The 15,008-nt window shown below is 53.7% G+C and overlaps 1 protein-coding gene across 1 annotated transcript in view; it reads right to left on the bottom strand.

The window, feature by feature from the left end:
• The window catches only part of ITGA11 (integrin subunit alpha 11), a 48,912-nt gene extending 34,403 nt beyond the window's left edge, over positions 1 to 14,509 (bottom strand). Inside the window, exons 1-2 of the mRNA XM_074155474.1 lie at positions 14,369 to 14,509; positions 7,093 to 7,204 (exon numbers count right to left, since the gene is read on the bottom strand). Coding sequence (XP_074011575.1) covers positions 7,093 to 7,204; positions 14,369 to 14,420 — 164 coding nt within the window. The 5' untranslated portion in view covers positions 14,421 to 14,509. The remainder of the gene's footprint in view (positions 1 to 7,092; positions 7,205 to 14,368) is intronic.
• Between the last annotated feature and the right edge of the window lie 499 nt (positions 14,510 to 15,008).

The raw sequence follows: 15,008 nt of genomic DNA, 5'->3' as shown, positions 1-15,008 counted from the left end.
CCCATGCATTTCTGTGTTGAAGGCACTGTTGGGTCACTGGCCGCAATATCACAGCTCCATCCAGCTTTCTTTTGGTGCTCTGAGACCAGGGCACCAAGCCCCCAACCCTAAGTAATGAAGATGTGGTTGCAAAGGCCTTTTTACGGGTGAGCAATAGGGGATGGGAAGGAGCAAGACCCCCTTCCTCCATAGAAATCTTCATAAATGAGGCTATAGATATTTCGCAGCATACATATATTGTGGTGGCACAGGCAGGACTTGGTGTCCATCCGCCTCCAGCCTCCCCTGGTGTCACAGAGGGAAGGGTGCTGGGGTCTTGGTGCTGCACCTGAGGCTAACACTATGGTGCAATAAGGATGCTTTAAAAAAAACCAAACACCTCCAAGGAGATGATTTTCCTCTTTACACCAAGGGCCTGGCTGCCAAAGCTCATGGTTGATGGGCTTCCCCTGTGTCTTCCTAAAGTTCACCTCAGAGAAGGAAGCCCACCCCTGCATCATGGCAAGTAAAGGCAGGTATGGGAATGCTGCTCCTGCCACAGCGGTTTGGAAAGCCCTGGGTAAACCTGCAGGGTTGGGACAGAGGAAATTTTCAGGCTCTCAAGGTGGGGAAGGCAAGATGGAGATGCTGGGATGCCCGGGAGCCGAGAAGCTGCAGGGCAGCCGCTGGCTGGTTTGTCATGCAACCTCCCATCGGTTCCCTTGCGGAACTAGAATACCAAGTGCAGTTTTGCTTTTTGTGCTGGACGGGGTGGCAGACCTTTTCCTTCCTCTTTTTGGTTGGCAGCAGGCTGAAAGAGTGCATCAGTGGAGCACAACCCAGGTCTATCTGCAAGGGGACATCCTCCTGCCAGCCCCTCTCTTCTGCAAGCCCTACAGCAATAACACGAGACCACATCTCTTTTCCCAATTAGACTAAATGCTTTCTTTAAAAAAAAAAAAAAAAATTAAAAAAGAAAGGGCCTAACCTTGCAGCTGGTTCAAACTGACCCCAGAATCTGTGATAACCACGCCGCTTTATGGCAAGGAAGATCTGCCCCAGCGATGCCAACTGCCCCATGTCCTCCAAGGTGCCCAGAGAAGATGCCAGACAGGGGCAAACCAACCTGCAGAGCAGCCCCTAAGAGCCCAGCGATGCCAACAGCAAAGCCCATGGGATTTTCTGGGGAAAAAAAGGCCATACTGTGCCAAAAAAAAAAAAAAGGAACAACCCCTGAAGATGGGAGATGGGGTGCTACAGCATCCTGCACCCTGCAGCCCCGGCGCAGTGGGAGGGAGCGCCGGGAGCAGACATTATCCCCGCGCCGGAGGAATGCTTTGCAGTTATGTACCCTTTCACCAAAATAATCCGAGCGCTCGGGTACCGGCCAAACCACAGGAGAATTACAGCCAAGAAAGCCTCTCGCAGTAGTAGGGAAATAGCAAACCCTTTAACTGTTTTTCCAGATCAGCACAATTATAGCTTTAAATCCACCCAGCAGATTTTTCTCTCTTCTCCCTCCTCCTTTTTCCCTTTGGCCGTGCTCAGACTGGAAACGTCATGTCTGTGCCTGGGGCAGCCGTGGGGATGGGGGCTCGGGGCTGCCCCCCTCCCGGCACCCTTGGGAGGTGAGGGGGTTAGCCCTGGGGTGCTCAGGAGGATGAGCTCTTGGAGGGCAGTGGGGAACTGTGTATGAGGTGGTCCAAGGAGGGTCAAACCCTTCACCGAGGCTTCACAGCACCCCTTTGGTGCAAAGCGGGGTTGGGACAGCATGGGACATGAGCTCAGGAGGGAGAGACCAGCTAGAGAGCATCCAGCACCCCAAATATTATACCCACAGCCCTTGAAGGCCACCCGGTTGCCAGCGTGGCCAGCGACCCACTCCCCAGCTGTGCCACCTTGCCAGCAGCATCAGCGAAGCCCTGGCCTCAGCCAGCTGGGGAATGCTATATTTATTATTTTTACGGCTTCTGAAGGCTAATGGATGTTTATTCCCAGGGCTTTCCTTCCACAGCCAGTTCTTCTCAAGCTTCATTTTTTGCATAGCTGGAAGCTTTCAATCCGCAGACAGAAGCCGGCATGGGGCAGCAATCCCAGTGTGGAGCATCACAGCTGCTGCCGTCTGCCCCATGGGGGCACAACCACCCCCCCTGTCCCCCGGGCCTCTTTCCACCTCCTGCTCCTGTACTGGGGTGTCTGGTGGCAATGGAAAGCAGAGGCTGGTGGGTGGTGTGTCCTTCTGTGTATGTGTGGGAGGAAGGAATGGGTCCTCTTGCCCTTCCTTAGGGAGTGACACAGCTCCAGCTCATGGGATGATGGGCAGCCATCAGGAAAACCAAATGGGAGAGGGGTGATGAAAGATGGAGGGAATTTTTCCCTTTTTAACCCAATTTTGGACCTCTAAGAATATTTTCTCCCCAAACTCAAGATTCCAGGCTGTTTTTGCCACAAACTTCCACATATAGCATGAGGAGAGCACCCATGGGGATGGGAGTTTCCATGTTTGAGGGACATAAGTCCCACGTGCATTTGTGGAAACTCTGTCCATGTTTGCAAGCAAGTACTTTGCCCAAAGAAAAATCCATCTGCAGCAACAAGCATGCCCGAACTCACGCGATTCGTACCTTAAATACCCCCAAAATGACATGAAGTTGGGGCAGAGGAACAGCTCCAAGCCAAGTCACCCCTTCAGGTCAACACCACGATCATCTCTGCTCTTACAGTAACTCCCTCTCCTACCAAAACTCCTGTCAGACACTTTACCCCCAGCACAGCTGCACAGGCGCTCCCATTTCCCCCAGATTTCCCCCGAGATGCACAGCCCTGGGGACTGGGGATGCTCAGACCCTGTAATGCCGGGTACCGCTTGCCCTGCCTGTACCAGGAACGCTGCCCGACTGCTGCTGTACGGAGCTTTGTTGCGCGTTGGGATGAGTTTCGGTAACCTGCTGTCATTTTTTCCATTCACAGACCTGGAGGAGACACTCGGGTTGCACCTCCAGCTTAATGAAAAAGAGAGAGAAAGTGTTGAGAGGGAGTTCTGAAAGCCACTCGCTGCTCGGGAAGATGGTGAGCAGAGAAAAGCCACCCCACAAACTGATGAGCTTTTCGAGCAGTATATATCCAAGAGTTTGGGTTCCACCCTCCCCCCCCGGCCCCGGCGTTTAATAATTTGAATTCTTTCCTCCCAGATTTTCCACTATCAAGGTTGCAGTTACAGCTCCCGTATGCAAATGATCCGTCTCCCTCCCTGAAAGGTTAGAAAAAGGGAAGCAGTCACACCCAAAAATATACCTAGAGAATATTATATAGAAGTTTGTATACACTCAAAAATGCTTACACACACACACATATATATATATATATAAAAGCTGCTTTGAAACCCTTCTGAAACCATCCACACTAGCCAAAAGCAGCATTAGAAGACTCAGACTGAAAGATAGGTGCCAAAGTCCTCAGATTCCACATTTGGTATTTGGCAGCCGGGTCCCTGCACGTTGCTATAACCATCGCTCCTATAAGAACCCCACTCCTGAAATAACCATTAATTTCTCTGAGCTCTTCTGCATTTTAACAGGTTTTGTTGGACTCCTCTGGGATGGCATTGAAGGATGCTCGTCTGGCTCCTGCCTTACCAGCAACTGGTTTCGTCTTAGCATCATCTCCATTTCTTCTGCCTCCTGCCAGCTCCTGGGGCTGGCTGAGGCTCGGCACGATTATTATCCTCCTCTCTCTGTATGTCCTTGGTTTATACTATAGATGTTTTGTTTGTTCAGTCATTTATCCTTTAACCAGAGTGAGTCATGGTGGCTTCATTTTTTAACTGTGTACGCATATTTAATAGACATTTTATACTACATAATTGCATATTCAAACACACGCTGTACTTATGTACGTACGTACACTCATTCTGTGCGGAGAACATCCATTTTTTCATGCAGAGGAGAAAACTACAGCTGTGTCCTGCCTAATGTTGGCAGGAGAGATGCGAGAAGGGCCCAAAGGAGCCAGGGCTGGTCTTTGCTCCAGTGTCCTACCGGGAAAGGAGGCAAAATCCTCCCTTCACTGGTCCCCAGGGAAGCCAGCCCTTGACCACCCCATCGGTGACGGTGGCAGCTCAAAGGCATGAGAAAAAAAGCATAAGATGCCCCAAACGGCATGGGAATTGCAGTTCCTGGGCTGGGGTGCAGCCAGGATCATGCCTAAACCAACATCTCTAGCTACAATTGGGCTGAAAATACTGAAAAAAGGGTGTTTTCCACCAATCTCTTCAGGGTCTCTCCCTCAGAGAGCTTGCTTTGGGCAGAAATCTCTGCAGATCAGCAGAGATTGTGTACTGCTGCTGTCCCTGCCTGGCGGGGAAACCAAACCCTGAGGAGCAGGGGGGAATTGCACGTGTGTATAAATGCCTTGGCCAGGACCTCTGCAAGATGGGCCAAGGGATGGGACAGGTTCCACCACATCCATGTCCTCCATGTCCATCCATGTCCCAGGGGCAGGCAAGAAGGGTCCATCCCCTGGAGCAAGGCTCAGGTGTGGTCCCAGGAGGATTTTCCACCACAAAATGATGTCATTTTGTCATTTAAGGAGCACAGCAGCCCATGAGCACCTCAGAGCAAGGCACCTGCGTGCCATTCGCACCTGGTTACACTGCTCTCCTCCAAGGGGAGATTTTTGGCATGTTTAGGATGAAATGAGATACGGAAAAGGGATAGTCTCCAGAAGCAGAGGCAGGGAGGAATGTGATGGCAGAGACACTCAGTTCCTGCTCTTTATCTGCTTCGGAGAACCACGATCTCCAAAGAGCCTTTCCTAGGCTTAGCCCTGACCTGGGAGACACCTCTGCGGAGCCACAGGCTCTTGCAGGGGCCAGTGCAAATACCACCAAATTCTTGGTGTTTTGGATCCATTCCTGAGAGAAAAATATTTCACAGCAGAGGTCTGTGCAAATGCAGAGTTCACGTGCTCTGAAGCATCAGGTCAGCCACCCTGGAGAGCACGGTCCCCATCCCACCATCTCACAGACATGTCTAGGCCTTGCCCGTGGGCAGGTAAAGGATGGAGACACCAGGCTGGGCTGATGTTCCCTTAGAAATTAAGCACACTGTGCAGCCCAGATGTGCTCCAGCATCACCTGGAGGGAGATGAGGATGGTAGACTTCATGCCAAGCAAAGTGGCTTCCTCCATTAACATCATCCATCCCCCACCCAAGTCTCAAGCAGGGGATGTGGAAGGAATTTGCTGGAACTACTCAACAGCCGTGTTTATGCCATGCTCCGGTGGCTTTGGCCACAACCAGTTGTGCTGTCAGGCTGCCCAAAATTCTTTACCTCCCAAAAAAAAGCATTTCTTTCGGTAAATATCCACATTCTCAAGCAAAGAAAGGGTGGAGGGCTGTGCCCCATGCCAGATGTTTCTGGCTTCTGGCTTGTTAACTGTAAGCTGGCTGCTTGGGAAACAGTCCCATAGCACAGGTTCATGGACAGGGAGGACGAAAAGGATCCCAAGAGACCACCTGATCCCTGGCACAGCCCCAGGCAGAGTCGGCTCCAGAAGAACGCTTCCTGTCTGCTCTGTGCAGACCTGCTCATGGACCACAGGGATGTCCCCCTGCAAGGATGCTCTGCTGGGGAGACTCAGCCTGTCCACAACCAGCCCTGTGCTCGGTCTTGAGCTGAAGCAGCAGAAAAAGCTCATCGCTGCCATGCAGATGTGAGACTCTGACCTTCAGAGGGGACAATGGGTGCTAAAATACCTGCTCAGGACCCATCTCTGCAATGGGGCAGAGGCAGCTTCATGGGCTGCACTCCCAGGCAACCTCCTCCTCCCTTCCCAGTCCATCCCAGAGCACAAGCTGAACCTTATCCCACCATTCAAAGCTTTATGAATATTAACTTGGGTTTCTGCTGGACAGCAGAAGGAAACAGTGACCCTGAGTGTGGATCTAATTGCAAATGGCTCCCAGAGATGCAGTTGGGAGCACCGGCACCTGGATGGCCCCCACAGCCCCCATATGTCACGGGGACCACAACATCAGCATCACGCCATTAACTGGGGGCACAGTTTTTGGGAAAAGCATGCAATCCTGTGGGAAACCAGGGCCTGGAGCCAGCGGAAAGGCTCCCCGCAGTGTGCCTGGGCAGCTGGCCCTGACCCTCCATTAAGCAGAAGGGAAGCGGGGAGGTTTCAGGCCATGCTGATGGCATCTGAGGAGACCAAGGTTAAAGCCAAACCACCCTGTTCCTCCTTACAGTGAAATGCCACCTCAGCTTGAGGGCACAGGACAGGGTCCAGCCTCATATCCCCCTCCAGCACCAGTAAAGATCATGCAAAGGCAGCACAGGTCTGAATTTTGGATTTCAAAGGTATCCATCTGCATTAATTACACATTTGCTTGCTGCCTTAAGCCTGGATCTCCCCGTGGGGCAGATCCTTCAAGGTGCAGGGAATTCAATTGGCTTTGGAGCTGCCCTCATCACTCCAGCATCCAGATGTGCTCTTGGAGAGCACCGAGGGTCTCCGCCAACATCTGTGCGGGATCCCCCAGTGGGGACCAGCCCTGGCGAGGAGCAAAACCTGCTGTGAAACCCAAAACCTGAGCAAAGCCCATCCGAGTCTCATCTTGCGCTCACGACAGCCGCAGGCAGGTCTGAGCGCTTCTGCAGATGGCGGCTCCTCGGTGGAAACTATATAAAATAGGATGGCCTCCACCCAAAACCCAGATGGGTTTCCAGCAAGCGTCAGAAGCCGAGGGGCCCCAGGGAACCATGAACCTGCCTGGAGCAAAGCCCCACACACGGCACCTGCTACCGAGAGGCAGCCGGGCAGGACCCAGAGCACAGCACCATCCACACACTCACACTTCTCAAATACGAAACATACCGTTATCCTTCACCTAAAACTCCTCGCTTTGAAAGGAAGAGGGTTTCTATCCTCTACTTTGCCCAGGCTTGCTTTGCACCAGCATCACCAAGAACAAACTTGGTTTGTCTTAGAGCTGGAGCACTGCCCACCCCAAACTTGTCCTTTGGAGAAGGAGGAGATATTCGGTGTTTTGGGTGGGCTGCTTTGGATCCCCCTCCTCTTCAGAGCCCGGCGCAGAGCTCACTTACCATTTCTTCCCCCCGATGTCATGCTGCTGCACTGTGTAGCCAAAATACGCTTCCTTGGAGCCAGCTATGATTTTAGGCCTCTTGGTGTCTATGTTGAAGGTGTCACTGAACCCTGGGAAGAGAGAAGAAGGATCCCATCAACCACAGCGCTGGGCAGCAGAAGAAGAGACTTTTTTTTAATTCTAAGGGTGGTCACACACTGAACAGGTCACCCCAAGAGGCTGCACAGTCTCCACCCATGGAGATATTCAAACCCCAACTAAATATAGCCCTAGACAACCTGCTCTGGGTGACCCAGCTTGAGCAGGACTTGGACTAGATGATCTCGAGAGGTGCCTCCAACCTCAACCCTCCTAGGAATACTGCTCCTTCAAAATGCACAACCTGCCCCAGGAAGGTCCTAGGCAAGACAGGGGTGGTTTTACCCCATACCAGCAGCTCTGTGGCACAGCATTCCCACATGAGGGAATTCCATGAGGGACAGGAGGCTACAATAGCCAAAGCACACCAGCTCCAGCTTACCTGCAGCCACCCAGCACTTCTCTCTCCAGCACTGAGCCCCCAAGGAAGCAGCCAGCCCTGGGGCTGTAGCTTTAAGCAGGTTTAATTAGGGTTGAGGGGCCACAGCTGCACAAGCCCTGGGGGGCAGCCCCCTTCCCCAGCACACCTGCAAAGGGGCTTCGCCCCAGCAGGCACCAACGTGCTCCTCAGAACTGGTGCCCACCACTGCTACCAAAGCAAAAGTGTGTTTATGGTTCATAAAGGAACAAGTATTTTTCCTTCTAGACCACTGTAAGAGTGAATCAGCTGAAGGTTGGGCTGTCAGGGCGGGCATGGGGACATTTGGCATCTCCTGAAGCCCCCTGTGATGGGTGGCACTGCTCTGCAACACTTTGCTCCTCCAGCCGTGGAGCAGCAGCTGCCTGTGGTGGAGATGGCCACCACCATGTCCCCACACACCCCAGGAGGGACCACGGGCCAGGAGTACATAGGAAATGTGTGGCCATACCAGATGTGCCTGGTTTGGAGCCCATCACCCATCCCAGCTGTCCCCATGGGCCACCTCCTGCCATCCCCAAGGGTTTTGAGGACCAAAGAGACATGGGATTCGCTTTTCCCATGGGAGAAAAAGCCGTGGGGGCTTGCAAGGGAGAAGTGGCTCTGGAGAGGGATGTCCCCAAGGATGGATGCTTAGACCTGAATTGGGTGATTTTTGGGCTAAATCCTCTCCCCAGGGCTGCTCTGGAGGATGGCCCTTCCTGCAGGACAGCGGGAGCAGGATCCTTGGCCACAGAATTCCAGCTTTGGGGATCCTGATGTTCACGGCCTGAGTGGGTCAACCTCCAAGAGCAGGTTGCTTGCCAGGGAGCAAATTCTGGGGGGTGACTCTGGCAGCTCCACCTCTCTGCCAGGAGCTGGCCCCAGCAGCAGGGTGTGCAGACAGGGGATCAAACGAGTCTCCCCACAACCGGGGTGTCTCAGGGCTCTTGGAGATGCCCCTTTCTCTATCCACGGGTGCAGGACCTGCCACGAATTGTGCCCACATTCCTCCTGGGTGCCTTCGATGGAGAAATTGGCTGGGGGCAAAGACCACCCCAGGTGGGGGGGACGAGCACTAATTGTGCCCAGGGCCTCTATTGCTGGTGGCTGCAAAACACTGCAGCCACCCATGTCCCACGTCCCACGGTCCATGTCCCATAGCCAGAAGGTATCAGCCCACAATATCCTCCTGCATATCTTTAGAGACACATACACTTTAGCTCAGACCAGCACCACGTTCAAACCCTCTGTGGGTGCAAGGGCTTCTCCAGGGAGGTGTTTTTTTAATTTATGATATTATTTTCCCCACAGATTTGCTTAAGCACAGAGGGGCACGGCCCAGGTCCCAGCAAAAGGAACAACTGGATGGGAGACGGTGCTGCAGGGAAGGATATGCCATAGCCAGGATATCCCAGCTCTTTGTTCACCTTTGGGCAGAAAAGTAGCCGCGGTTGCAAATAAAAGATCCTGGCGTTCCTAGTGAGGAGTGCTTTAAAAACAGCAGAAGGATCACGTTTGGTATTTATAGGAGTATAAAGGGGTTGTCAACAGGAGAGGCTGGGAATGCCGCTTCCCAGGCAGAAAAAGTCAGGATGGAAAGTGTTTTTATAGGTAGGAATGTTAGGAATAAACCTGAATTTTTTTTTATTTTTTTTTTTGCAGTCAAAGGACCAAATCTGCAAGTTTGGCTCCGTCAGCGGAGAACGCCGGAGTCTCGCCAAGGAGAGCTGAGGTAAGGAGCTTTAAAATGCTACAAAGAGAAATTCTAGAAAGCAGGGGGTGGGGAGTGTGCGGGGGGAAGGAGACAGGAGGGATGAGAGCCAGCATATTTTGTGGTAGACTGACCTTATTTAACATTACAAAACAAATTAAAATCTCCTCTGAGTTAACTGTTACCCAGTGGAGAAACAGAGGCCAGGACTGGCCATTGGGAGGAGTGATGGGGAAGGGGAGGAGGGGAGGTTGTGGGGAGCTGGGAGCGCCCTGGGGTGTCACATCACTGCCACCAGCAAGTTGGGATGACACCCCGGACCTGGCTGGAAGAGGGGGGGTCCTTTGGGGAGGGTTTTTTTAGAAGTATTTCGAGCAAGGTTCAATTCCAGGTGATGCAGAGGCATCCTCATCACTTGAGTGCAGAGCAAGTGTCAGAGAAGATGTGACGGGTTTTCTTCTGATTTTTTTTTTTGTGTTCAGCAGAGTTTCTCTGATTTTCCACTGCAGAACCCCAAGCAGAGGTTTTAGGGGGGCAGGAATGCTGGGACAAGTCACGGACCCCCATCCTATGGCTCCTTGCTTTAGGACCCCATAGTGCAGCTGTAGCCTCTTGCAAAAGGCGGCCAGGCTGGTCACGAAAAGCAACATATAAACCCCCAAATAAATAGCACGAATTCTTCATTAAGTGCCAAGGTCTCTGAATCGGGGGCTCGTGCCGCTCACCGTGTCGGAGCATCCCACTTGGGGCAGGTAGTGGGGACTGGGGGAGGTGATGGGGCTGGAAAAACAAAATGATCCAAGTTTCCAGGCAATGGATGGCAGAGGAGAGGAATTTCAGAAAGCCGGCAGATGTGAGTGCATTCGAGGCAGAAAGAAAAGAAAAAAAAAACCCAAAACACAAACCCAAAAAATAGAAGATATTTAAACTGGCTTAAACTAATGGGAGCTTTTTGAGAGGTTGTCAAGGAGATTTAGCAACCCGAAGAACCGACTCTCATTTTCTTGTCAGGAGTGACATCACTGTCATAAATAAGTGACCAAAAGCCACATGTTTTGCTTGCGATGCAGCCAAGGCAGGAAGCCTCAAATACCTCTTTTCCGAACTGGAGTTTCTGTCGAGTCCAAACTTTTGATTCTTGTCAGATCAAATATTGAAAAGAAAAAAAACACACAAAACACACCAGAACACATTCGGGAAACAATACTGGGAATAAAAGCCACCTTTTCTGCCAAAAAGAATAAAAATAATTCCTCCCTGTAAGGGAAACCTTCGGGAGGGGGATGCTCCCGGGGCCCCAGCACCATCCTCACCTCTGCCCGTGCCTCCTGCCTGCATCCTTCGGGCTGGCAACGGGATTCACCACCGGCAAAGGGACCCCAGTGGCCCTTGTTGTGATGCCCCAAGGCTGCTTCTGCTGCCATGAGAGGTCTGAGGCTTCAGCTCCCTGTCTTTCCTCCAAACCCTTACAATTTAAGGACATACAAGCCGGGCAGTGGAGCTGCTGGAAAAATTTTTTTTTTTTTTTTTTTTCTGGACTGCGAGGAAAATACAGTCAATGTTTTTGATTGCATCGTGCAAACCCAGCCTGTTTTGCTGGCTTCTGGCACTGTCACAGCTTGGGACAGTGTTTTTAGGAAGAGGTCGAGCTGACACAGTGCAGTGACATGGGTGGGAGAAGCATCTCAAAGGCTGCGGCTGAGTCGGGCTCATGGGAACCTGTGTCTGGATCCGCACGGGCTCTTCTTGCCAAATTCTCCAGTTTGCCTTCTCCTGGGCTGCTGCAGGTCCCCAGGGAGGAGATAAGGGATTTGGGGGTGCTACATGTGACTCGAGGAAAAAGGTGTGGATGGGACATGAGAAGAGCATATGCCATGATGGGCAATGTTGCTTTCTTGCAGGGACGAGAGAGCTGCTGGAGGAGCCCGGGAGCATGTGGCCAGGGGAAAACTCACATCTGCCAAAAACCTGGAGCGTGCCGGGGTCAAGCGGCTCAGTCTGGCACTTTGAAACTCGCCTTGATGTTGTTCTCACTCCCGCTTCCTCTCTCATCGCTCCAGCCCAGGCAGGAGAGGTGATGTCTGCGATGGGGCAGCGGGTCCGTGGACCCCGGCATCGCCACTGCAACTCCTGCATCCTCAGCATCCCTGGGGATGCCTCTGGCCACCCAGCGCTGGGCTCTGCTCCTGTGACCCCATCCCTACCACCACATGGGCTTTGGTGGCATCGGATGCCCCTCTGCAACCCATCTGCCACGCACATTACTGTTTCTTCTCTTAGGATTGAAATATTTAGCTTAACTAGAAAATCTTTAAACTTGATATAGGGTATTTGGGCAAAAGCTAGCAGGCCCCGAGAAGGAGCAGGGTGGCCCACGTGTCCTCACACTTCCCTCTAATTCCCATCAAGCGTTTTTTGCCGAATGAGATGCTGAAAGCATCAAATTCCTCTTCAGGTCGCTATCTCAAAGCCAGCGTTTGTCATCAGCTATTAGGAAGCAAGCTGGGGTTTGGTGGCTGCTGCAGCGGTGGACGGGGAGCCAGGGAATACTGAGGATGAACAGAGGATCAGTCATCACCGGCTCGTGTCTTGTAACATTCCTGGTTACCCACAAAATCTCTGACAAACAGCCCCGGGGCGTTAGCTACACAAGTACCTTGTGCTTCCATAATTCCAGCATTCTGGCCCCCCAAAAGCCAGGGGGGGAGCTGTCTGGTGGCCACATTTTGCAGCGCTGAGGAATGTGTTGATCATTCATTTGCAACACGTTCATTAGCGATAATGCACGTGGCATCAGGAATAAATAGTGGACAGTCTCTGATCACCCCTTTCCCTGGGAGATGCCAGGAAAGTGGTCGGTTGTGGGGGGGGATGGGGGTTGTTGGCTTCTCGGAACCTCGGTGCGGGGGGCTGTTTAATAGATCTGCCCTGGCCAAGCCTTGGATGGATGGACAACTGGTAGGTGGGGTCCCTCAGCCCCACTGCTGGGGCTGTGCAGCCACCCAAAATTAAGTACCCACCATCAAAGCCTGGCCTGGAGGGTCCTTTGGGAGGCCACCTGGACAATCCACGGCTCAGCACCCCTTGCCCAGGCTCGCCCACTTTTGGCTCAGACCTGCACCCTGCTTGCACTGAAGCCTTGGGGAAGAGGAGCTCGCCTGATCCGAAGTTTTGGGACACCTTGGGTTGTGCCCAAGATGGGCTGTGCACAGAGGCATGGCGTTGGGGTCCCCAGCCCTGCAAGGTGCCAGCTAGAAGGGGACTGGCATCTCCTGCCTCCTCCCTTGGCTCTATTGCTGGTGACAAGTAGTAGCCAAGGAAGTGCCAGAGATTCCACGGTGCCTCCAGGACCTCCCAACCCAGGGGACGATGCAAGAGCGAGGACAGAGGCCGAGTGCAGGAGGTTGCCCTGGGGCCGCTGGAGAGAGCCAGGAGGGGGGTTTACCTCGGGCAAGGCACCCCAGGGCACACACCAGGACAGGCAGCGCTGCCCACACGGCGAAGGGACCATTCCCAAGGGTGCACATCCCAACCTGGCACCCTCAGCTCAGCCCAGGGCCTCGGGGTGGGGGGGGTGGTGTCCCACACATTGTGCAAACTTGCTTTTAGTCCAGATGGCAAAACACCAGCGTTAGTCCTCAGCAAAATATATCGACCGGTAGCCACAACGCATCCTGGTCTGGAGACCACCATGGAGTGCTGGAAGAATTAACCCTTCCTGCCGGCACATGGCTCGTGTTGGCTACGGCAGCGATGCCATTGCTGGTCCCTTCCAGGTACAGGGAGAAACCCCCATGGGCAGGGATCCCTGTGGGCAGAAATGCTGGCGTGGAGGGTTTCTGTTCATCCCGAGGCGGAGTCTCCGATTTGCCACATCCCCCAACTATGCTCCACCATAAGCGACATAGACCCAGGAGGGGAGGTCGCCCCACGGGCTCGGTGGCCCACGTAAGCAGGGCCGGGGCTTGTGCCACCGTCCCCGTGGTGGCACGATGGGCCACGGTGGCTGCACGCAGGCAGCCCCTCGCCCCACCACGCTCGCCGCCGCCATGCAGGGCGCAGACACATGTTCCCTATTAAAGCAAAGAAAGGCAGCTCCGCCGCAGCTGGCTTTAAAGGATCGAGCAACAGTGCAATTAGAAAGGGGAAAAAAAAATTTAAAAAAGCAGTAAAAAGTAAAACCAAATCAAAACCCTCGTGTGCTTTTCCATCAGGATGTTTAAATATGTTTGCAGTGCTGGCCAGCGGGGAGGCTTGAGCCGGTGGCACTGCTTCTGGTAGTGGGGAAAAACTCTTTTATTTCCCCATTCGCAGCACGGAGGGGTCCCAGCCTGGCTGCTCTGAGCCTGGGCTGCCTGCGGGAGGATGCCAGATGTAACTGCAGCAGAAATGACCGCTGCCGGGGAGTCTCTTTCCACAAGAAGCCGAGCCCGAGCACGCCGGCCAGGGGCCAGCAAGAAGCATAAATCCCCCCCAGCCCTCCCCAGCCCCCGGCAGGGCTCGTCCCGCACGCATTGAGCCATATGGGGGAAGCTGCAGGCTCGCCTCCCAAAACCAAACACTTCCCTAAAACCTCTCTTAACTCATTTAACCCCAAGCAATTTTCTTCTGCACAGCCCCCTCATGTGCAACAGGACAAACCACCTGTGGGTCACAAAAGTTAACAGTAGGTAAAAGGGTCTGGCTTTATTCTGGGGGGGGCTTTTTTCCCCCCTCACCCTCTGATGCTTCAGGAAAACACTAACGAATCCCATTCCAACTGCAGCCCAGCCAAGGAGGGGGGCTGGGAACTCGCCGCGCTGCTCCCTCATTCCTGGGAGCCCATCAAAGATCTCCATCCCTTTCAACTCCCCTTCGCCCGCCTCGCTCCCTCCCTCCTGCTCCCGGGAAGAACTTTTCCATCAGCCTTAACAACCCTGGGCTTTCAACAGCACCTTTCCCAAATAAGCAAAAAAGTTATTCCCGGTTGCTTTCCCCCTCGGCTGGGGAATTGGGGTGGGCGCAGGAGAGGGAGCGGGTGCTTACCGGGCAGGAGGCAGAGGGAGCAAGCGAGGAGCATCCCGCTGGGGAGGTCCATGGGAACGCTGGCTGCCCTGCTCCCCGGCCCCGAGCATCCGCGGGAGGCAGCCAGCCAGACTGGTAGCCTCACTCGTAGAGCCCTTTCCTTATCCCCAGCCTTTCCCGGCTCCCTGACAGAAGGCGAGCATTGGGAGGGAGTGGGAGGGACAAGCGAAACTTGTAGGAGGTACAGCAGGAGAGGACGGGAGAGGGGACAGCCTTCGCACGGCCGCGGCACCCTTTAGGGATCGGCTTCCCAGCAGGGCTGTGATGGCTGAGAACTTCAAGCCTGAGCAGCACCCCGGTCTTCTCCCTGTGGCACCCTGCTGGGATCCCCCGGGGACTCCTCTCCCTCTCGGGGACTGGTGATGGAACTGCATGGGGTCACTGATGGTTGTGGGGTGCCATGTCTGACCATTGCTGCTCTGGTGCCAGCTCCACTCAAGTGCCACCTCTATCGAACTGAGAGAGGGGAGATTTAGATTAGATACTAAGAAGAAATTTTTCACCCTGAGGGTGGTGAGACACACACCGGCTCAGGTTGCCCAGAGAAGCTGTGGCTGCCCCATCCCTGGAGGGGTTCAAGGCCAGGTTGGAGGGGGCTTGG

The sequence above is a fragment of the Numenius arquata genome, chromosome 11, assembly GCF_964106895.1.
Source record: "Numenius arquata chromosome 11, bNumArq3.hap1.1, whole genome shotgun sequence".
In the NCBI taxonomy this organism is placed as follows: domain Eukaryota; kingdom Metazoa; phylum Chordata; class Aves; order Charadriiformes; family Scolopacidae; genus Numenius; species Numenius arquata.
The sequence above is the reverse complement of the archived record's forward strand: the minus strand, read 5'-3'. Positions and strand labels throughout refer to the sequence as shown.